This window comes from Psilocybe cubensis, chromosome 3 (assembly GCF_017499595.1).
Source record: "Psilocybe cubensis strain MGC-MH-2018 chromosome 3, whole genome shotgun sequence".
Lineage (NCBI taxonomy): Eukaryota > Fungi > Basidiomycota > Agaricomycetes > Agaricales > Agrocybaceae > Psilocybe > Psilocybe cubensis.
The window spans coordinates 1401209-1424050 of NC_063001.1; the positions used below are offsets into that span (position 1 = coordinate 1401209).

General features: G+C 49.2%; 7 protein-coding genes across 7 annotated transcripts; 5 read left to right on the forward strand and 2 right to left on the reverse strand.

Annotated features, from left to right (window-relative positions):
* Positions 1 to 5: 5 nt before the first annotated feature.
* Positions 6 to 1594, forward strand: JR316_0003243 (Aldo-keto reductase; the record flags this gene model as incomplete). Its single annotated transcript, XM_047889018.1, has 10 exons — positions 6 to 47; positions 101 to 205; positions 267 to 374; positions 424 to 447; positions 503 to 549; positions 601 to 726; positions 781 to 942; positions 1211 to 1385; positions 1439 to 1469; positions 1521 to 1594. 10 exons carry the CDS (start codon positions 6 to 8, stop codon positions 1592 to 1594), a joined length of 894 nt encoding a protein of 297 aa, XP_047751392.1.
* Positions 1595 to 2472: 878 nt separating this feature from the next.
* JR316_0003244 (Aldo-keto reductase) lies at positions 2473 to 3557 on the forward strand (the record flags this gene model as incomplete). Its single annotated transcript, XM_047889019.1, has 7 exons — positions 2473 to 2549; positions 2606 to 2731; positions 2782 to 2939; positions 2994 to 3085; positions 3150 to 3338; positions 3393 to 3423; positions 3484 to 3557. 7 exons carry the CDS (start codon positions 2473 to 2475, stop codon positions 3555 to 3557), a joined length of 747 nt encoding a protein of 248 aa, XP_047751393.1.
* A 656-nt stretch (positions 3558 to 4213) lies between these two features.
* On the forward strand, positions 4214 to 10662 carry JR316_0003245 (Ras guanine nucleotide exchange factor efc25; the record flags this gene model as incomplete). The annotated part of the gene is made up of 30 exons (XM_047889020.1): positions 4214 to 4255; positions 4325 to 4458; positions 4513 to 4675; positions 4724 to 4747; positions 4802 to 5163; positions 5221 to 5911; positions 5965 to 6009; positions 6077 to 6139; positions 6203 to 6278; positions 6330 to 6364; positions 6414 to 6606; positions 6661 to 6704; positions 6763 to 6875; positions 6939 to 7077; positions 7133 to 7321; positions 7382 to 7484; positions 7509 to 7598; positions 7740 to 7787; positions 7921 to 7931; positions 7987 to 8089; positions 8135 to 8184; positions 8238 to 8309; positions 8361 to 8718; positions 8772 to 8867; positions 8917 to 9189; positions 9252 to 9408; positions 9463 to 9625; positions 9693 to 9989; positions 10046 to 10277; positions 10334 to 10662. The coding sequence occupies 30 exons, from the start codon at positions 4214 to 4216 to the stop codon at positions 10660 to 10662; spliced, it is 4695 nt and encodes a 1564-aa protein (XP_047751394.1).
* Positions 10663 to 10977: 315 nt separating this feature from the next.
* Positions 10978 to 15424, reverse strand: JR316_0003246 (DNA replication checkpoint protein tel2; the record flags this gene model as incomplete). The annotated part of the gene is made up of 6 exons (XM_047889021.1): positions 10978 to 12106; positions 12170 to 12299; positions 12367 to 13227; positions 13304 to 13392; positions 13487 to 14072; positions 14134 to 15424. The coding sequence occupies 6 exons, from the start codon at positions 15422 to 15424 to the stop codon at positions 10978 to 10980; spliced, it is 4086 nt and encodes a 1361-aa protein (XP_047751395.1).
* Positions 15425 to 16289: 865 nt separating this feature from the next.
* On the reverse strand, positions 16290 to 17619 carry JR316_0003247 (uncharacterized protein; the record flags this gene model as incomplete). Its single annotated transcript, XM_047889022.1, has 6 exons — positions 16290 to 16613; positions 16670 to 17017; positions 17071 to 17132; positions 17195 to 17330; positions 17382 to 17444; positions 17521 to 17619. 6 exons carry the CDS (start codon positions 17617 to 17619, stop codon positions 16290 to 16292), a joined length of 1032 nt encoding a protein of 343 aa, XP_047751396.1.
* A 528-nt stretch (positions 17620 to 18147) lies between these two features.
* JR316_0003248 (Long-chain-fatty-acid--CoA ligase 5) lies at positions 18148 to 20393 on the forward strand (the record flags this gene model as incomplete). The annotated part of the gene is made up of 7 exons (XM_047889023.1): positions 18148 to 18354; positions 18405 to 18494; positions 18547 to 18979; positions 19030 to 19296; positions 19351 to 19647; positions 19713 to 20200; positions 20304 to 20393. The coding sequence occupies 7 exons, from the start codon at positions 18148 to 18150 to the stop codon at positions 20391 to 20393; spliced, it is 1872 nt and encodes a 623-aa protein (XP_047751397.1).
* Positions 20394 to 21088: 695 nt separating this feature from the next.
* Positions 21089 to 22645, forward strand: JR316_0003249 (Histone H1; the record flags this gene model as incomplete). Its single annotated transcript, XM_047889024.1, has 7 exons — positions 21089 to 21538; positions 21590 to 21652; positions 21716 to 21880; positions 21969 to 22178; positions 22276 to 22386; positions 22442 to 22518; positions 22633 to 22645. 7 exons carry the CDS (start codon positions 21089 to 21091, stop codon positions 22643 to 22645), a joined length of 1089 nt encoding a protein of 362 aa, XP_047751398.1.
* Between the last annotated feature and the right edge of the window lie 197 nt (positions 22646 to 22842).

Genomic DNA, 22842 nt, shown 5'->3' on the forward strand with positions numbered 1-22842 from the left:
TGACAATGGCTTCCAACACTCAGAAGACAGCATTAAATATTGTAATGGTGTGTACAGTTCTCAAACGACTTCGTCCAAAAAGGGTGCTCATGGTTTTTAGGGTGCAATGACATTTGGAGCAGCTGGCACTCACGGGGCCAGAGTTCACGATATAAAGGACGTTCAGGCTATCTTGGAAGCTTTCCGAGCACATGGCCATTCAGAGGTCAATATATCGGTTCATGTCTGATGATGGTATTGATCTAAATATATGTGGTTAATTTTAGATCGATACTGCCCGTGTTTATGGAAATGGGACAAGTGAGGAATATCTCGGAAAGCTTGACCTCGAATCCAAAGGATTCAAGATTCAGACTAAGCTTTACCCTTTCAAGGTAATTCTATTTTTTTAGAAACTTCGGTATCTGAGCGCTCATATCACAGGGCTTTGCAAACCACGATGAAGAGGTAAGCTACAATAGCAAAACGGTAGTGTTTTGCTGACACTACACGACAATTTTAGGATCTACGCAAATTCCTTGCTCAGTCTTTGAAGGCACTTAATGTTAAGTAGGCGATTCCATTATTACGCAAACGATTGAATATACTAATTACACTTAGGACCTTGGACATATGGTACCTCCATGGGCCTGATCGCAGTGTCCCATACGAGAAAACCTTGAAAGTTGTCAATGAATTGTACAAAGATGGCTATTTCAAAAAATTTGGCATCAGCAACTATACTGCGTAATACAAGCATCCCTATTCTTTTTTCTGGTCGGCTCAACTGTCGTTTGATAGGTGGGAAGTAGCTGAGATTGTCGGGATCTGCAAGGCCAACGGTTATGTCCAACCTACTGTTTATCAAGGGCTCTACAATGCAATCCACCGTGCAGCTGAGCCGGAGCTTTTCCCGTGCCTCCGCAAATTTGGTATCGCGTTTTATGAATTCAATCCCTGTAGGTAATCGATGACATAAATCGCGGAACCGGATACTGACCTGGTATTCTCAGTGGCGGGAGGTTTCTTTACCGGAAGATATAATTCTCTTGGTGACACGGTAGAAGCAGGCTCTCGATTTGATCCCAAGATTCTTCAAGGACAGGTCAGTGATAGTGATATCTTTCTAGCGATTGAAACCTCCTGACAATGTGTCCTAGCAATACCGCCAAAGGCAGGAAGCAACCTATTGACATCTTGTTAACTGTGTTGCTGAAATATATAATTGTAGATACTGGAAGGATCCCTACTTCAAAGGCCTAGCGTCCGTCAAGGCTGTTGCAGATAAGCATGGTCTGACGCTCACCGAAATAGCGTTGCGTTGGGTATCTCATCACAGCGCATTAAAAAGTGAATATGGAGATTCAGTTCTTATTGGTGCTTCAAGTGTGAAGCACATCGAGCAGGTTTGTACTTTTTGGTATACTTTTAGTCGTGCTTTTCTTAAATTATGATTTAGAACCTGATTGATCTTGAGAAGGGTCCTCTTCGTGTGTACTCATTTGCTATCTCTAGTTGTTGCTCTAATACTGTTTTCGTAGCGGATGATGTTGTTAAAGCTTTGGACGATGTATGGCTTGAAGTTAAGGCCATTTCCAGTCCCTACTACCATTAAAGGTCTGTCACATTGCGTGGAATGTGATTCTCTGACAGTTTGAATACTTTAAATGACGGTGAATGCTCTTTTAACAGTGATTGTGGATACGGTGTCCTCACTGAGAGTGTTAAATCTACAAAGAATTGGATAATTATATTTGTTATTTGACTTCTGGTGTTCAGCAATGCTATTAATTAGACACTACTTGTTCAGGTGGCACGTCGGCTTTTCGGGCCTCCGGGTCGACAAGCAATGCCCAAGGCATTCTACATACTACAAATGTATCCCATGTTCTAAATATGACGTTTCTATCTTTGTAAATGGCGTCAATTTCTTCAACTATAAAGACCAATGACAACTTGAGTGTCGTCTCTCTAATCTTGTCTTCCCATTCTCACCAAATCATCATGTCGGCTGTTGTTCAAAAAAGCGCGCTAAACATTGTTATGGTGAGAGTCCACATGACATCTACGTATAAATCCACGTTACCTACCTTGGGTACTTAGGGTGCAATGACTTTTGGGGAGCCTGGAAAAGAGGGAGCTCGAGTTCACGACATAAAAGAAGTAGAAGCAATATTGGATACCTTCCGGGAACATGGACACTCAGAGGTGATATATGGCCAAATAATTTCAACTTTGGCTTTGCACAAAGTACTAATCCCCACACATTGTTAGATTGACAGTGCAAGAACGTACACCGGAGGAACGAGTGAGGAATATCTGGGCAAAATCAACTTGCTCTCGAAAGGTTTCAAGATAGAAACAAAGCTTGCCCCAAATAAGGTTTATATTTTAGAATTGTATTTTGCCCTCTTGCTTACTTCTTTCTACTGAAATGTAGAAACTGAGTGAGCCAATCACACATGATGCAGAAGTACTCTAGAGCCCATTATCATGACGCAAAACCTCACTATCGTTCCGCAGGGCCTCAGAAAACATCTCCTCAAGTCACTATCAGCCTTGAACGTCAGGTAAGAACTTCTTTGATGCATTATCTCAAAACTATTATCTATTTTGGTTATGTCAGTTCTTTAGAGATGTGGTACCTTCACGCCCCTGATCACACAGTACCATATGAGATCACCTTTAAAGCCGTCAATGACTTGTACAATGAAGGCTACTTCAAAAGATTAGGAATCAGTAACTACGCATCGTAAGTCCTCTCTCTTTGATGAATACAACTCCATTGATTTTTTCAATCAGTTGGGAAGTCGCCGAAATAGTTGGAATCTGCAAGGCTAATGGATATGTCCAACCTACGGCATATCAGGGCATATACAACGCTATACATCGAGCTGTCGAGCCAGAGCTTCTTCCGTGCTTACGAAAATTTGGTATAAGTTTCTATGAGTTTAATCCGCGTAAGACATGTCAATAGTTCATTGCTGCATGTTTAACGGAAAGCGCATTTTCAGTTGCGGGAGGATTTTTTACTGGTCGCTACAGCTCCATTGACGATACACCAGAATTGGGTTCTCGATTCGATCCTGATCGGACTCAGGGAAAGGTAAGATATACAACAATTCATTCCGATATCTAGTGTTCAGCTAATTCTTTGCTAATTATTACAGAATTACCGAAACAGATATTGGAACGAGCCATACTTCAAGGCTCTGGCCTCAATTCGCGTTGTTGCAGAGAAACACAACTTAACTTTGACTGAGGTCGCTCTGCGTTGGATTTCTCACCACAGTTTGTTAAAAAAAGATAAAGGGGATGCTGTTCTTATAGGCGCCTCTAGTCTGAAGCACATCAAAGAGGTAAATGCAATTAACAACGCCAAACTGCACCAATTATTGATTTCACTGCCTTAGAATCTTGTTGACTTAGAAAAAGGTCCCCTTCGTGAGTGTCATCAATATGTCCTCCATAACATACATCCTTCTTATATAGTATGTGCGCTAGCTGAGGACGTTGTGAAAGCTCTAGATGATGCCTGGAATATTGTCCAACCTTATGCCACTCGATACTTCAAATGATATTGAGTGTATTTGATTTGCAATGCGGCAGGTGTAGCGTTTCACCAAAGATCCAATTGAATAAATTAAGCGCCTTAATGACTGAATACACAGAAGTATCTTTGTGCATTTGCTGCGTGATCTGGCGTGCACCTATCTCTGTAAGCTTGTCGCTTTGTATCCAACCCTATCCAACCCCTGTCCTATGTGGTGATAAAAATAGAAGCCGTGTCTGTCTATATTTAGACCGAGGCACGTGGTCACTAGTACACCCGATCACTCCCCGATCATCCTTTCAAAATCCATTAGGGACTCGTAAACCACTAACATAACAGACTACTTTATGATGGTCAAGTAAACTATTTGCTGGTACGTGCATGCTGAAAAATATCAATAACACGAACTGATAAAAAAGTAATTTTATCGATCCACGAATATTTTTTTATGTTCAGGTTCAAGCCTTCTCGACAATTTGGCTTATGTTGAATTGTTCGCTTGCGGACAGCGTCTCCTTATGGCGTCTACGTATCAACCCTTGGCAACAAGCCTGTGCAATTCGGGAGTCGGCATCTACACCTTTTAATCCTAACCTTAACTAGACACATTGTTGTTACTGGGTGGAACTCTTGCTGGGAACCTTAGTACCTCCAACTAGTATAACAAACAACTGGCCAGCCATGGCGCATCAGGCTGAGTCGGCCAGTTGGCTGGACCCGGTGGTAGGTTTCTTACGCACTTCTACCTCAGCGTTGACTGCTTTGTAACACTCAATACGTTCATTTATCTAGTCTCATAGTCCAGTTTTTGACTCTATCACTCTTCAAGTTAACGCGGAACAAGAATGGCATGGTACCGATGAAGTGATTGTCGCTTCTGATCAGGTTGAGGGCAATCTTCAAAGAGTGGATCGCGTTTCAACCAGGTACGTTGTCTATTAAAGTTTTTCGTATATCTGAAGTCAACGGCGTTTATTTAGAGACCAAACTTCAATCCTTCAATCTGCCACCGATTTTGACATACATGGAGGAACTTTCTCCACTATTGCTGGTGACAGTTATACAGCCAACAGAGATATGCATTTAACGATCAATAATCATATTCATTCCTTGGCTTCAAATGAAGCTCGAGAAGCCATAGGTGTGATCGATTGCTATATCATCTCATTCATAACTTAACACAACTTGTAGACACCGGCGAAATATATGAGGCGAGTATGAAACCAGTGATCACACTCTACAACTTTTTCCTGAACTCTTTATGAATAGATGCCACAACCTCCGTCTCTTCCCGTTCAAAGAAGTTGTGATATATACCGGCGACACATGGCTGCAAAGGGTCGCGGTATTCCTCTGTGGATCCCTGAGCCAAACAAAAACCTTCCACTTCAATATCAACGACAAGGGATAGCCATCGGCGATGTTGGGGTCATGACAGCTTCCGGTGGTTTTGCCTTCTTGTTCAATATATGTCTTGCTCACGACCATCCGATCAACCCACCCACACTTCCTGTGAATTTTAAGCCCATACAGGTTGCAGCACTTAACATACACTGTCACTCAGAATTCAAGAACAACAGTTATTTGGCCAGTGCCTCCACTGTTCGGTCCCAGAATGATGGAGACGCATCGTATGTTGAAATCGGATGCTACCTTGCATTCCCGAACTGACTTATACATCTACAAAGTGGTTTAGTCTTTGAATCATCAGCTTCCAATGGAGCAATACTTACTATGCCACTTGGCTCTAAATCCGAAGACCTTGGAAGTATAGGGCGATTCCGCAGATATGTGGCAGCAAATATGTTGCATTGGTACAATTATGCTTACCATGATAGGGAGTATGATGTAAGGAATGGAGATTTACGCCTTGTGATAGGCTGCGACAAGACATCATCTTGGGGAATGGCTACCTTTGCAAATTCCGCCGCACACCAAGAATCTTTCCACCTGAAATTCGGGCTAATAGAAGGAAGAAGATATGGTTGGGAGTACTCTGGCACCGCAGAAGTGAGAGTAGGTCCGGATGCTCATGAAATAGCGCAACTCTGGGACAACGACCCTTCTCAGCATAACATCACATACGAGAACCAGTGTTTGTTCATTCGGACGATCAACGCCACCCTGCCAGATGATATATGGGTCAATTTAGGATTTGACTATAGTGAACTTGACCTGGTTGTTGAGTCTCAACTACCAGATGGTTCTTCGACGCCTGCGTTGACTGACGCAAACCTCAAAAGCCGCGTCAGCACTGGTTTGCCAAAAACAACATCTTTTCTTAACAGAGAGGGTGCAAATTATGCCGACCTCGGTGCCAACCACAACATTCTTACTGTACATGGGACCAGAACAATTTACTCCTCATCTCCATTTCTTGTCAGTACCAAAGTAGCATTATTTGAGGCAGCCGCAACTAATTCTTTAACTAGAATGATCATCCTTCGAAAGCCATTAACGCCATGTTACTGAAAAATGTGGGCATGTCATGTTCCTATTTCACATGAGTATGATTTTAAATTGTGCTTCCTTTTGCTATGATAGTCAAGCAAAGAGGTGAAGATGGCAATCACCCAGGATCAAGATTGGATATCAGTAATGACAGAGGTACGGAACTCACTACCTGAACTCACAGGTTAATCTGAAGTGTCATCGAACGGGCAAATCCAGGAAGATGCAGTTATGCCAACGTCCGAAGATTTTTTAGCACGAATTCGGGAATCTTTCGATATTTGTGAAGAGGACGGTGCGTGGTGTTTCGATACAATCTTATTCCTTTTTTTCATTTGGCATGCAGGAGTGGTTTATCTGGAGAATGCCCAAGGAAAATATGTAAGAACTATTTAGTGATAATTAAGATGCCTGGTTGACGGAAACGTAGAAAATTGTTCATGACGATACAACGGACGCAGACCTCCTTCCAGAATCCATTCCAGATAGTGCTCAGCTTGTCGATACAACTACTGGCAAATTTTCAGGTACCCCAACTGGAGATAATCTAGATTTTCTCGAGGACATTAGAAACGTGATCACTCCAGAGGATGTACCAAGCTTTTACAATAGCGTCACAATTTGTACGTTTATTTCTTTGGCATACCCTTTTTGAAAATGAATTGAATGATCTGCAGTAAAGTCCACATATCGCAATATCGAGCGACTCAAAATCTATAAGGTATAATCTCCCAGGTTTCTTATTTCTATTCGCGCGACATACTGATGCTCGTAAACAGCAAAAATGCAAAGTCATAAGCGACAAGTGTTTTGAGCTCATGAAGGCTCTAGTAGATGGTTCGCAAGGCATAGAAGGTGCAGTAATTTCCGACGTGGTTGAAGAAGTTGAAGGGTAAGCCATTATTAGCTTTTTATTGGCACAGTGCGACTGAGCCCCTTTGGTTTTGTTGTACAGCATTGTCTCTCAGTTTGAGCGATCACTCGGAGAGTGGGCTTCATGGAACAGATTAAGGAGCATCCTTAGGCAAAGAGAAATCAGAGACAGGATTTACCAGCTGCATAGAAACATGGAAGAAGCTGTTTCAAAACTACATGTAAGGTCATGGCTCATTCTGTATGTTTGTATATCCGGTCCTCACAAACACAAAGATCCAGATTAATTTGGATATGATACGAAATGCAGGAGATGCCCAGGCCATTCAACAGCAAGAAAAATCAGAAATCCGGAATGTGCTACGGTCGATTGTCAAAAGCTCAGAGGACATAAAGACCCTCCTTAGTATGCAATCTCTGCCTGGATCGCACGCTGTAGAAGAAATCATGGAAAGGCTTCAAACTGTACGTTTTTGTTACTGACCATAAATCACAGACGGGTGACTAAAAAGATGATACATACAGGAATTGATGGATCCGACGTTACGACCAAACGAATCGGAAGATTATAAGTCCGGACTTTGGCTTTTGCGTGAGAAAACGTCAAAACTTCCCCCCCTTATTGATTGTAAGTTTTCAATTGGTATTGAAGGTTACTGGTTGAAATTAGGATTAGTGACTGGCCAGATAAAATGGTCACCGGTCCTATCGACTAAAGGAATGGCCAGCTCAATTTTCCATGGTGAGTTCATCCAGTTTCGAAGGACCTGCAGGATTATAAGATAATATTACAATTCCAGGTCAATGGTTGGATCGAGAAGACGTAAATTCACGATTTATTTTGCATGAAAAAATCCCATTAATTGATGTGTTCTATTTGTAGGTCTTATTACATCGTTGCTTAAAGCCAGCAACGTCCGAGTCTCAGCATGTACGCCCTTTTATCAACATCATGCGTTGGGAACCTTATAGTTGTCAGGATTTTGAAAAAGAAATATCTTTATGGCGAGCACTGGATCATCCCAACATCGTTCCAGTTTACGGTATCGCTTATCTAGCTTCAGTTCCCTATATTGTACGTTTTGTTCTGACATTTTTGAGTTTTTTTCGGTGACTGATAATACCAATAGGTCAACCCATGGATGGATAATGGACCTGCTATGAGATACATACAGAAATTTCCCAAGGCAAATCGCTTAGAGCTCTTAACAGAAGTTGCTTATGGTGATTTCGGTGTCTCTAGAATCATCCAAACTTGGCTTACTAATTATCAAATAGGCCTGGAGTACCTTCACGACCATGGTGTAATTCACGGAGACTTGCGAGGGGTAGGCATTGACCACCAATATTTTAAATGATGCCATAGCTTAAATTTTTATAGGAGAATGTGCTCATTTCAACCAATGGCAATGCTCGCGTGGCACACTTCGGGCAATCGAAGTTCCTTGAACATGTGCGAGCATTTTTCAAAAACACATACTTTGGCTTATATTAATGGTTGCAGTTTGATGGGAACGGCTTACCCTCATATTTCAGCAATCCCAGGTGGATGGCTCCAGAGATGCTTCAAGGGACTGGTTCTGCGTCGACACACTCTGATATCTGGAGTTATGGCATGCTGTGCCTCGAAATCCTCAGCGACGAGCATCCTTACAGCGATATACGCCACGACATTGCCGTTATTCGTGAAATTGACAGTGGGATTCTTCCGAAGCGCTCCGAAACAGCCACTGCAAATGGCCTTTCAGATGGAATGTGGACTTTGTTACGGAAGTGCTGGCAGCAAAAACCGGAATCTAGGCCTTCTATATCCGATGTTAGAGCTCAATTGTTGGAGTTGCAGGGTTTCCATGTTTCAAAAGGTATTTGTACATCAAGCTTAGAAAGATACACCTAATCTTCGATTTTTTCGTAGACCTGAACGTGCCGCCTTCTATGCTGAAGGACCGACAGAAGGGAAAGGAATCACAAGCAGGCTCACCTAGATCTTCTAGACATTCAAGCACTTCCAGTAAGCTCGCTGTTCCTTCGACGTTTTAAAACAATTAATAAGTTTGTAGATTTGGACATTTTCTCAGAAGAAAAACCAACCACTGGGTTTAGCGATTCCAGGCTCGGCTCAGCAAATACTAATGCTACTTCCCTGGCCTCTTCCTCTGTTCCTACACGACCATTATCAGGCGAGGACGACGACCGGTTGTTAACCCACTACTCACCTGATAGTATATCTGAATCGATCAACCAAGCTTTGTTGGACCCGCAGATTGTTGTTCACGTTGTCGAGGGAAATGTGTGCCGGGGGACTTTGGAAGGGTTAGTTCAGCATCTCATTGGTACTTATGATCATAGTGAGAATCATGAGCTTTCCAAATTGAATCATGCTAATACTACATAGATTTGCAACAGGATATCGAATACAGATATCTTTTATTGGTTGCATGCCCGGATTTCACGACACCCGACTACCTATTTACTGTTCTAGCCCGCCGTTTCCATGAAGTGGAATCGAGCGTTGCTATTCGCGCTGAGGACAAGGTCGCATGGCAATACAAGTAAGTTGATGTACTTTCATTATGAGGGAGCATTTCATTAATACGAACATATAGCATCTTCAGCGTGATCATGTACTGGCTCTCAGAGAGGGATCTCAAGGTGGAACCGCAGTTATTACGCCGAATCAGATATTTTTGCGAAGACGCTGCTCGAATTAAAGCGTCTGCAACGATGGTTAGTAGGGCTAGAGATCTTTTGGAAGTTGTGGAACGCAGGGTAGGGGTTCAAATCACTGTTCTTTGATCACTGCTCTAATCGTTTCATATCTCTCACTGTTAACCAGGAAAGACTTTTACATAATGTGGGCTCGGTTGTACCGACTCGACGTATTGCGGTGAAGCAGCGTATTACACCCGTTGAGCTCGCCATCGCATTGACACTACTCGAAGGTGACACATACAAAGTTCTGACCCCTGTGGATTACCTCGGTCATCTGAGGAGGCATCCTGGATTCAATAACGTTGAAGGAGTTTACACTACGAACAACATGATCATATTATGGGTGAAAGAGTCCATTTTGCGCTTCGATAGCACCGCAGACCGGGCCAGGGCGCTGAAATTCTTCGTCAACACAGCGGCGGTCGGTAGTCTTGTTGTAACTTGTTGGTCCTAGGTACTGACAGAAGGGGTTTACAGGAGTGTCGGAAGCTGCGCAATTTTTCGTCCCTGGTCGCCATTGCTACCGCTCTTCATTCCTCGCCGATAGAAAAACTGCTGTTAACGAAATTGGAAACGAGCATGCAGACGCAGAGCAAGCTAGCAGCGTTGAAAGATATTCTCGATGTGTCTGCTAATCATCGAAGTTACCGAGAAGCACTAGATGATGGAATGGGCGCCTCAAGGAAAGGACCTTGCATCCCATGGCTAGGTGAGTCAAATTTCTGTTCTTGGTTTACTACAGTTGTCTAATTTACTTTTGGTTAGCTATTCACTTGAAAGAGCTACATGCTGTACTACAGCGGTACCCAATCATCGTACACGTGGATGGCAAACCACTAATCAACTTTGAGCGGTATATCAAGTTTATGGACCGCGTCAAGGAGGCAGTGCATTATATGCCACCCGACCTGGAGCAGTATCGCCAACAAGGACTCCTGGAATACATCGTGGATGAATTGGCGAAAACTAAACTGGCCAATATCACAGAAGAAGATCTGGTGGCGCGCAGCAAACACCTCGAGGCACAGGAGATGATGATGCGTCATAGCCGACGATCTCAGCTCAAGAGTCTGGGTTTTTTGAAAAAAAAGTGATCTCCTGAGGAGAGTACCTTCCTTCAACTATTATTTTTTTCTCATTTATTGGTGACGACATCCTTAATGCTTTTTATATTGGACAGATATACCCTTCTAATGCTTTACATGAAACATTTACTATACTTCAATAATATTCTAATACTAGTGCCTACAACCTTTACGATCTTTTTTCTGATACCATCCTTTCCACATTACGCACATACACGTCTATACAGGTTTTTATGTACAAATAACTAATTTTGATATACCGTAACTGTGTTTTTGTACACCACCTTTTGCTTTGCACGTTTTTAAAATAATGACACCGTGATGCTATAGATCTATCATAGATCTCCTCCATTTCGACGTGAGCTCGTCTACCTTGAGGACCACTCCAGCCGCTGCCCTGCTCAGCCTGGCCTCATGCGCCCCGCCTCCGCCTTGCACCCGCAAACCGCGCTCCAGGCTAGAAAACACTTTACCAGCCCACTCTCCAACCCCAAGAACAAGCGCCGTATGCTCAAGCCCCAACACCCGCCCGCCATCCAGCTCCAGCGCGCCGTCGAGCACAACGAGCGCAAGCTCCAGCGTCGCCGTCAGCAGCGCCGCCTCCTTACTCGGCCCAGATTCGTTGGCGCGTGCATCCTCGGGCGCAGCATCGTCGTCGTCCCCGCCATCCTCCTCCATACTCGATACCGGCCGCGTGCCGAGCGTGACGCCCACCTCGAGCGCGTCCGGAGCGACGACGGCCAGCCACTCCTTCGCATTGCGCGAGGCGTGCACGAGCACCGCGAGCGTGCGCACGAGCTGCGCAAGCACCATCGGGTTGAGGATGAGCCCCGTCCCTGCACCGCGGTACCGCCCGCGCCCGGAAAGATGCGCCGTGCGCCGCTCGAGCGCCTGCGAGTCGCGCAGGAACGCCCAGAAGGAGGAGATGAGCGGGAGAATGAAGTGCTCCGCTGCGATGTCGATGAATTTCACGGCGCTCCTCGCCGGCGCGGGCGGTTGTGTCTGGAACTCGGCGCGCGAGAACGGGTTCAAGGGTGTGCTTGTCGACGAGGTGATTTCGGACACGAGCTGGGGTTTTTGCACGCGCAGGCGGCGTTCGCGGATGAGCGCGGGTGTGCCGCCTGCTGCTGCTTTGCTCGCTTCGTCGCGGTGCTCGGCCAACGCCTCTGATGTGAGTTCCTCAACCATCTTTGGCAGCAGCGTTCTGTCTGCTTTGTCCATTATGCTCCTCACGCCTGTATTTCCGCCGACGTCGCTGGCAGATATATATTTGTTATGCAGGTGACTTGGGAGCAGCTTGCTAGGGAATGCGATACGCGCAGGGTTACTCGTCGATGGTGTGGGCGGAACAGGCATATCTGCGAGCTCGCGCGCACCCATGGCAAGTGCATTGAGCGCAGCAAAGCGCTGGTCCGTCGAGTACTGGTTTTTGAAGAATTCCTGGATCAGCGTTCTACGTAAAAGTGGATATATGAGTTATTTCGACGCGTTTTGTATGTGAGGAGTGGGAACGCACGGTGTCGCTTTTGTCGGCGCGCATGCAACTAGAGCGTTCAGCGCTGCCTGCCTCTTCTCCGAGAACCCATCCAGGTCAAAGTTATCCTGCAACGCCAGGAACCCATGCACCAAGTCCACCGCATTTTCCTCTACATCAAAAAAAGCACCATCAGCCGGAAAAAAGAGACAACTACGACACAACAAAGAAATACCTACCGAGCTCAGTCCCATACCCGCGCTTCCGCCTAATAAGCCCCTCCGCGCAGTCCAGCGCCATCTGCACACGGTCCGCATCATGCGGGTCATCTTTACCTGCACCCTGCCCCGTGCCCTTGCCCCCGCCCGCAAGCCTTAGCAGCTCGCCGAGCTGCGCGAGGTACACCGGGCGCGGGACGCGCTTCACCCCGACGTTGAGCGTCGGGTCCTTCTCGATCTCTGCGAGCTCCGAGGGCGTGGGCGAGGCGGAGCGCGAGGAGGACGAGGAGGGCGGCGAGGCGTAGCCTGTTAGTGAGTCGTCCGAGTCGTACCTGTCCGAGGGCTTGGGCAGGAACGTCGCGCGCGCGGGTGCAGGTGCGGGTGTGGGTGTTGGTGCAGCTTTTGCGCGTTCTGCTTGTGCAGCGGCAGCCGCTGGCGTGGATATATCCTCCATCTCCACATCCTCCTCCTCCTCCTCTTCATCTCCTTTCTCTCCGGGTGCATCTTCATCACCAGCAACCTCAGCATCCACATCCCGCTCGCGAATCAACGCCCTCATCTCCTTACACCACTCCAACCCCTCACGATCCGCACTCTCCTTGCCCCTATCACCATCGCGTCCACCACCACTCTCACTATCCACATCCCACCCGCCAAAATCGAGCTTGCGCGCACACAGATGCGCGACGACCTCGGCAACAAGCATGCCGCACCTCCGCACCGCCGGGTCGAGGTGCGCGATGTACGTCCCGACAGCGGATATGAATGGGGGCGAGGAGACGAGGTTCTGGACTTGTGGTGCTGCTGCCGGTGCTCCCCCCGACGAAGAAGAGGATGAAGAGGGGAAATAGGATATGGTTAGGAGCAGGAGCGCTGTTGTATCTGTATATTGATATTAATGAGTAGGGGTTTAGATTGCTGGGTGTTAGGAAGGATAGATAGATGAATGAGAACGTACATCTATGTCGCGAGAGCAGCGAATGTTTGATATGCTCCGGGGACGCCCATACATCCAACACAGCGCCTAAAAACGCGTCTAGAACTACACTGTCGCAAAAGCAAAAAAGCAAAAAAAAAATATGAATAGAATAATAAAACAACGTCATTCAAGGAAACATTCTATCAGACAAGGATTAACGACGTGCCTTTCACATCCACCCGCCCCTTCGCTGATACCCCCGCCGCCCCCTTCGCCCCCACCACCGACGAACCCAAACCCAAAGGCAAACAAGCCCCCGACACCCACGCCACAAACGCCCGCGCATGCATCTCGCCAGCAGGCCAATCACGAGTGCCAACCAAGCTCGTCGCGATCTGCCACAGCGCTGGCGTACGCTCCGAATCAGGAGGGCCAAGGAGGAAGTGGAGGAGCGCGCCGGTGCGTTTGATGTGTCCGCGCGTTGCGGGCGTTGGGGATAGTGTGTGGTATTTGTTGGTGGGTGTTGGTGTGGAGGAGGGGGAGGGGAAGGAGAAGAGCCCCCCGAAGAGCGATGCGAGAATGGATTGGAGCGTTATACCCGAGCTAGACGCAATGTTCTGAAAGAGCTTCGTCCACGTCGCGGAGTACGCTGTGCCCGACTCCGACGACGAGGAGAGCGCTGAGCGGAGCCGCGCGCGTACGGCGGGGAGACACGCGCGGAAGAAGGACGGCTGCGAGCGCGCGGTCGGCGGGTGCGCAGGGAACACGCCTTGATTTACGAGTTTTGTTAGTAGATACGTGAGCGGTTCTGGTGGTGCTCATATTAGCTCGCAATCAAAAAAACATATATCGATGCGAAAGGACCTCACCTAGTGCTGTAGTGGTACTTGAACCACCCCCTGAAAAAGATAACGCACCGAGCAGCACCTCCACCCGCCCACTCATCCGATCAAAGTACTCCGCGTGCTCAAGTACACCCGGGAAAACCCCTTCCTCCTCCATCCAGCGCCGCCGCTGTGCGTCAGGTAGAGCGCCCAGAGCATTCGCGACGACCACAGGCACTTTACACGCGTCGCGGACACAGTCCTCCCAGTCCACATTCTGCACGGCGGTGTCTCCTCCTCCTCCTCCCCCTCCTCCTCCTCTTGCTGGGGTTTTACCTACACCCGCACCTACTCCTGCACCTGTGACTGAAGAGGGGAAGACGGCGGTGTAAAGTCTATCCACGGGGTACTCGACCACAAGCCGCGCGAGGATACGCAGCGCATAGTTATCACCAGCACCACTTGTCCTTGTCCTTGTCCTTGTCCCTGTCCCTACCCCGGAGGCAGAGGCGGAGGCAGAAGACACCAACACAGACGCAGGCACCGACACAAACGTCGCATACGCCGCACGCGCCACCTCCCCCGCAGCGCGCGACGCATTGACAAACGCGTCGGGACAGAAGAACTGGTCGAGGAGCGCTAGACCGTCTGCGTCTGCGTTTGTGTTTGTGTTTTTACCTTTACCTTTACTTTTACTTTTGCTGGTGCTTTCGCCTGGACGCATGCGCATGCGCACGAGCTCAGCGCTCCATGTCGGCACGACGTCCTCCAATAATACCCTTTGCACCCTCTGAATGCTCTCCCTAAGCTCTCTCGTCTTCATCTTCTTCCCCCCACTTGCACTGGCACTTCCCCGTGCACTAGCATCCAAAGCACCCCTCCACTCCCCACCTACCCTCCTCGCCAAACCCACACCCACCGCCCCATCCACATCCACATCACCTTCCCCAATCCCAGCACCAGAACGAGAACGAGAACGAGAACGAGAACGAGACCGAACAAGATACCCACGGTAAAAAGGCGGTAAAAGTCCGAGCCCGTCTAGAAGCGGCGCGAGGATCGCGAGGAGGGTGTGTGGGTCTTCGATGCGCGTCTGCGTCTGTGTCTGCGGTTGTGTTTGTGTTTGTGTGCTTGGAGAGTGCGTAGTTTGAGGTTGAGCGGTCGTGGTTAGACGGTTACCGCGTAGTGTGTCGAGGAGAGCTTGGATATCCGATGTATTGGCGTTTGTACTTTTTGCATCCCAAGTAGGGATTGATGAAGTGGATGGAAAAGGTGAGTATGAGGATGCGGAGGATGAGGAGGGTACCCCGAAATCGAAATCGAACGCCTTTGACATGCTCGAAAAATACTAATCAACTTCGTATTGGTCACTAGTCACTAGTGGGGGTTAGATCTTGAACATAATCGAGCAGTGAACAGTGAGCAGGTTGACGATAAAGATAAAAGTATCCTGTATAGTCAGTAAGTAGTATGTAGTCACGATTCACGACTCAAAGCAAAGCAAAGCAAAAGCCTATTCCACTCCGCCTGAAATATTTCAAATTACCTGATCTGGATCTGATCTCATCAGGCACCAATGACCATCCACATCACACATCCACACATCCAGACAAATGCATCCAGACTAAGTACAAAGTACCCACCCCTATCCGTATGAATGACGTCTTTACGCATGCCCCATTATAAGACTAAAAGACACAAGACCCAAGTACTCAAGACTCAATGACTCAATGACTTCCTTAAAAAGTTCTCCACACACAATACAAGAAGCAGAAAAAAAACGCATGTATAATTCACGAAAAAAACGCGTGCTATTCCGTATATAAAGCACACTTACTTAACTTGACAATATACTCGAACAAGCAAGATCAAAAAGCAAAGCAAAGAAAAGAAAAGAAAAGCGCAGCAAGTAAGAAGGAAGAAGGAAGAAGGAAGAAGGAAGAAGAAAAGCACCAAGAAATCGTAACGTAGCATACAGAGAAAAGAAAGAAAAAAGAAACCTACCTACAATATCATACATATCGTACATACTTTACTTTACTTGAATTACTACACAACACAACACGACCAACAAAACCGATAAGACGGGAGACGAGAAGACGAAAGGACGAGGGAGGACGAAGGAGGGATACAAATACAAATACAACGACGGACGGACGGACCATCCATCCATCGCAAACAACGAAGAAAGGCAAAACCGCTCACGCAGCAGCCTTGCTCGCCGGCTTCTCCTCAACAACAGCAGCAGCACCAGCGCGCGCCTCTTCAGTCGCTGGTACCGTCGTCTCAACAGCAGCCGCAGCCGCAGGTGCAGGTACAGCGGCGGCAGCAGCAGCAGCCTTGGCCTTTGCACTCGCAGGCTTCTTCGCCGGCGCCGACGCAGGCTTGGCAGCTTTAGCCTTTGACGAAGGCGGCTTTGCCTTGCTCGCTTTCGCCGCAGACGCCGATGCAGGTTTAGCTTTCGCCGCAGTTGCACTCGTAGCTTTAGGTTTAGACGCAGGTTTCTTCGCTTCACCCGTCACAGCCTGTTTACCCCACCCACCGGTCAGCATTTACAATAAGAAAAGAGTGAATTACGCACCTTCTTAACACCTCCTTTCTTCTTCTCCGTAGCAGCCTTTTTCGTTCCAGCAGCAGACGATTTAGCAGCGGCCGCTTTCGCAGCACCAACCTTCTTCGTCGTACCGGGTGCCTTCTTCGTCGTAGGCGCCTTGGACGCATCCTTCTTCGCCGCAGGCTTCTTAGCCGCCGCCGCCGTCTTCCCAGCCGCAGCGCTCTTCGTAGTAGTGGTAGCAGCAGCCTTGGGTTTGGAAGCAGCGGTGGTGGTAGCGGTGGCTTTGGCTTTCGTAGAAGTAGCCTTGGGTTTAGCTGTGGACGAGGCGGCTTTGCCTGTGGGCGCTGCTACTTTCTTGGATACGGGTTTAGCATTCTGTGATGGGTATTGTTAGATGGTGATAGACAGCATAGCGCAGCAGGACAGACCTCTTTCGCAGCTGATGACTTTGGGGGAGCTTTAGGGCCCAGCTTTATCTTTCCCGAGGGACCTAGAGGGGTATGTGGTGTCAGTAAGAGAGAAAGCGGGTGTATGCGCGGGATGTAGCAACACGAGGTAAAGGAAAGGAGAGGAGAGACATGCCTTTGGGGAGGACAAAGATGCCCTTTTCGTTGCCGTGGGAGATGGCGCGGTTGAGGAGGCTCGCGTTGGCATTGTTGAGCTGGATATGGTACTTGTCCTCGACGAACTGTTGTAGGATGTGAGCAGCAGGAGATAAGGAAAGCGATGGGGAGCGGACCTTCTTGATCATGGGGCGCGAGACGCCGGAGCGGGCTTCGGCTGGGTGTGCAGTGATACAGTCCTAGATGATGGGTATGTGTATGTGAGTGGATGTGCGATGAGAATGCAGGGGTGTGGCATGCCTTGATCATATCGACCCAGCTGGGATGTGTGGTAGCATTGGCAGCCTTGTGGGCGGCAGCCTTTGCAGCGGGAGGTTTCCCGACAGGCTTTCTGGCAGCAGCAGCGGTGGGCATGGGGTGCAGGGGACGGGAAGGCAGGTGGGCAGGGGGCAGAGAGAGTGGGTGGGGGAGACAAGGAGGGCAAGCAGAGACCCATCCATTTCTGCTATTCACAAGAGTGCATCACGTGCTGAGACAGCGCGCACGGACGCTGGTGAGCATCTCTCTTTGTCCCCGTCGTTGGTGCTAGTCTACGTCGCTGTTTGTCTGTCTGGTGGGCTCATGGGTGGGAATGGGGGCCCTGGGAGGTCGATGGGTGGCTACCTTGTCTGTTGTGTTCGTTGTTGATGAGTGTGATTGGCATGAGCAGCAGTGGGTGCTGCAGACGAGATCTGTTGACGCAGAAAGTGGGAGAAGCGAGGTTGGAGAGAGCGAGCAAGTGATTGAGGACGTGCAGACAACTTGGCAGAGATTGGAGTTGGTAGAGAAAAAGCAAGAGAGATCTGGGGTTTCCCGATCAAAGTTGAAGGTTTCCTAATACGGACTGGAGTAAGTCGGCTTGAAATTCGCAGCGTCGCCTCTTGGTTCTCTCTGCGTTCCACCATGCCCGTCTCTGACTATCTGCAGACAGACGACCTGACGATTCTCCTCGCTGTCATCTCCGCCACCGTCTTTCTCCTCAACAACCTCTACAAACCACAGCCGCTCGTGCACCCCATCCTCCTCGGACGACAGAGTGACGTGGGCAGAGCTCGCAATCCAAAGGAAAGCGCCGTATACAGAAACTATGCAACTGGTCTCCTAGGCAGAGTCTGTTTATTTCTCTCTGATGTATATCAGATGCTTAACAGTCGTTGCAGTTCCCCATCTCTCCAGCAAAGGACGTCCACATCCTCCCTGACTTTGTCCGTCCAGAGGTCGACGCTCCCCGCACACTCTGGTCCACAAAGGTCCGTTCTCCAACTTATTCCACAACCTTCCATTTACCCGTCTCTACTCTAGCTCGCCAACGCACACTTACAAGACCGCGCAGCAGCATTCGCCACCGGTCTCCTGCGCACTCTCGGCGCGCGCATCCAGACGGCCTCCCCGACCGTCCTCTTACTCCTCAACGACTCGCTCGAATTCGTCGTTGCCGACCTCGCGCTCGCAGCCCACTCCATCCTCTCCATCACCCTCGCCACAAGCGACCTCCTCGACCCCGTCCTCGACGCACACACTCCCTCCGCCATCATCACCCATGCCTTCCTCCTCCCCCAGCTCCTCGAGCTCATATACGAGGGCGGCGAGCGCGCGAGGGAGTATGCTATTATCCTCGTTGGTGAGCCGAGTCCTCAGGCTATGGCTAGCGTCGCGAGCAACGTCAAGATCTACAACTTTACCGAAATCGAGCGTCAAGGCTTCAAAGTCGAAAAAATCCTCAGCCCACTCCCAAGTCCGCATCACATCTTACGTGTATTACAAATTACTGACTAGAGTCTATAGAGCCCAGCGATGTGTTTAGTGTTGCGTTCTACCGCACGCCTGGAGGTGCGATTCAGGGCGCGCAGCTGACGCATGAGAATGTTACCGCTGGTGTTGCAGCGCTCCGCGCGTTGTTCCCGCAGACCTCGGGTATCTCCTCACTGGACACTATCTCCTCCGCGCATTCAATGAGCACGCCGTACGGGCGCGCAGTAGCGTACCTCGCCATCCTCGAAGGCGCGAGCTTCGCCAGCATCGTCGGAAGTGAGATCTACGTAAAAGACGACAGTGCGTCTCCTTCCTTCCTCTTCACTCACCTTGTTTTATTTAAAAACTGTTTAGGCACACCAAAGCCGCAAGACGCGAGCGCGCTAGCGACGCGCAAGTACCCCATCCCCTCGCCGACCGTGCTCTTCATCACCCCAGCGCACCTGACGTCCGCCGTCCAATCCATCCTGTCCTCCGCGCGCTCGGCGTCATGGGCCCTCTTTGCGCTCGGGTGGCGGCATAAGCTCGTGGGGCTCGCGAATGGGTGGGTGAGCAACTTGAGCTTGTGGGATCGGCTTGTGTTTGATGCGGCGCGGGTGAAGGTGCTTGGGGAGGCGGGGGGGAGTGTGAGGGAGGTGGTTGTTAGTGGTGGTGAGTGGTTTTTTTTTTGTGGTTCGCGATTTGGTTTGTGGGTGTGCTGATGGAGGTGTGGTTAGGACCGTTGGATGAGGAGATTATGACGCCTGCGCGTGTGGCGCTCAGCGTGGCGTTTGTGAATGCTACGACGCACCCGCTGGTCGCAGCACCCGTGCTCGCGACACATCCGTTGGATCTACAGGACATCCCGCTCGCTGCGTCGCCTCTCACAGCGAAAGACAAACCCAGCAAATCCCCGTCGACGGGCAAAGCCCAAGGGAAAGCGCACACGGGCCCGCCGGGTGTGAACGTCGAAGTCAAACTTGTAGGCGTGGACGATGAGGTTGTGGAAGGAGGCGGGGATCCGGTGGGAGAGCTTGTGGTTAGAGGACCGCCGGTGGCGGGTGCGGTTAGTTTGGAGGCGTTTGCGCGCGGGGTCGGTTTGGAGGAGGGGAGTGGGAAGGTGCAGGGGGATGTGGTGGGTGAAGGAGCAGGGGGGGAGGGGAGGGAGGAGTGGGTTCAGACGGGGTATTGGATGAGGGTGCATTCGAATGGCGCGTTTAGGGAGGTGTGAGGGGTTCGTATTTAGTGTGTGTGTACACTGGTTAGATTGAATATCTATTGAGGGAAATGATATTGTTATTGATATTGATATAGTGGTATTTGTTTAGGAGGAGAAGACGTGTCTGCGATACGCAGTGCGCAGCGTAGTGCGTAGTCTGCAGGAGGAGGAGATCGAACGGTGGATGCTTGATTTGTAAATGTCTCGTCTCAGGCCTCCGAAATGTATCCTATCCATATCTATCCATATCCATATTCAATCCATATTCATAATCCGTGCTATGGCGACATCGATTCAGAGTATACCGTGTATAGTAATTATAGGTATAGGTATCGATAGATAGAGATAGAGATCATGATCGTAGACTACTCCCGTTACATTGCATTGCATTACATTATCCCAGAACGAGCTACTGTAATGGAGCCCAAAGCCTCCTATTCAATTCAACGACTTACGATTCCGAATCGGGTAACCACGAAAACATAAAACACGTGGTATACGCGTCGCGCCGTGCATAGCACGTGGGTACCCACGGTAAGCTTATACCTTATTTGGATAGTGCCCCCCTCGTTTCCGAAGATCAAGACAATCAACAAAACGAAAACTCTGCACAGCCACGGACGCGTCGCGCGACGCGTCTGGCGTAGGCACTGGGTACTGGATATGTCATGTGCCCTTTGTGTGGCTTGGACGCGGGTTTGTTTGGGTATATAAATGTGTGTGGTTGGTGGGGTTGGGGGTTTCTTCAACTTGTCACTCGCCCCTTGTTGTGGTTGTTTGCTTTGCGACTTGCTTGAGGCGTAACCCTAGTGTGGTGCTTGCTACTACTACTACTGCTACTGCTGCTACTATTCTTTGCTCTTGCTACTACGTACCCTACCGATTTACTTTGTGATGTCGGCACCTGAAGTCGTCCCTGCTGCTACGCCCGCTGAGGCACCCGCACCCGCTGCTGCCGTCGATGCAGCTCCCGCTCCCGCTGCTGAGGCCCCGGCCCCCGCCGCTGCTGCGGCTACTACCACCAAGCCGGCGTCGAAAGCGAAACCCGCGTCGAAGAAGGCTGCAACTGTGAAGAAACCCGCGTCGGAGAAGAAGGCGGGTGCTGCGGGCGCTGCTGCTGAGAAGAAGGAGAAAGCGGCGGGTGCGGCGAAGGAAAAAGCTGTTAAGGAGAAGGTTGTGAAGGAGAAGGGTGTGAAGGAAAAGAAGGAGGTGAAGGAAAAGAAGGAGGTGAAGGAAAAGAAGGAAAAGGTTGGTAAAGAGAAGAAAGAGGTGAAGGAGAAGAAGGAAAAGAAGGAGAAGGAGGAGAAAGAGGGCGGGAGGCCTTCGTGGAAGGATATTATCAAGGTTTGTGTGTTTTTTTGAAGTGGTTGTGGCATGCGCTGATGGTGTGTTTAGGAGTGTATCATTGAGAATAAGAGTGATTCGCGCAAGGGCGTATCGCGGCTTACTATCAAAAAGGTCGGTATCACTTCTCATCATATTATCCTATCTCAACGTACTCATTTTTATTATAATGGATAGTACGCGGAGGAAAAGTACAAGGTGGATGTGACGGGCCTCAATCTGACGCAGCTGAACCGCGCCATCACGTCCGGTGCCGAGTCGGGGCTGTTCGTCCTTCCCAAGGGGCCCTCGGGCAGAGTCAGGCTCGCGCCCAAACAGCCCAAAGCGTCCGCGTCTAAAGAGGTACGTTTTTGTTTTGTTATCTCCGTATCTATCCCGGTACTCGGGCGGCAATTGGCCATGGTATTAATTGTGTGTATTGTGTGTCTAGAACTCGAAGCCACCTTCAAAGACGCCTGCTGCTGGCGCGAAGGCTGCGGCGACGGTTAAGAAGCCTGTTGTTGCTGGTGCTGGTGCTGCACCGGTGAAGAAGGCGGCGGCGGGTGCGCCGGCGAAGAAGGTGTTGGCGGGCAAGACCAAGGCGCCCGCTGCGAGCGCGAAGAAGACGACTACACCGGCCAAACGGGGGAGCGCTAAAAAGGTGCGTTTTTCCCTTATCTTTTTCCCCCCTTTGATGTGATTGCTAATTGGGGCATTTGTTTGTTTTTTTTCATTTTTCATAAAATTTATTTTGGTAGGCTGTGACGGGAACGACGGCGGCTGCCAAGGCGAAGAGCGCGGCGACGAAGAAAGCCCCCGTGAAAAAGGCGGCAGCGGGTGCTGGATCCAAGACGACGACGACCAAGAAGGTATGTGGTGGAGTGGTATGATGCTGGGAAAAGTGACTGAACATACTATGTATAGGCTGCTGCTGCTGCGAAGCCCCGATCAAAGCCAGCGTCAAAGCCGGCATCGAAGCCTGCATCCAAGGCGAAAAAGGTGTGTGTAATACTTGGTCTCCATGGACGGGAATGTTGACTGCGAATTCAGGTGGCCGCTGCGTAATGTGTATCATATAATATAGTTTTCTTGCTCTCTCTCTATGTTTTATCTAGTGTTGTACAGTAGTTTTATTGTTTATGCTATTTTGGGATTTGAAATGCAAACATGTGCCGGGCATCTGCGCGGAGACCCCAAACGGGTTAAGGTTGGCTCTGGGGTCCCTGCAAGGGGGGGGTGTAAGGTGTGTCATTTTTGGGTGGGTAAATGGATCATTTAACAATCATCATCCTGCCAACTTTTTCCGCCTTCTTTCTTCTTTCTTT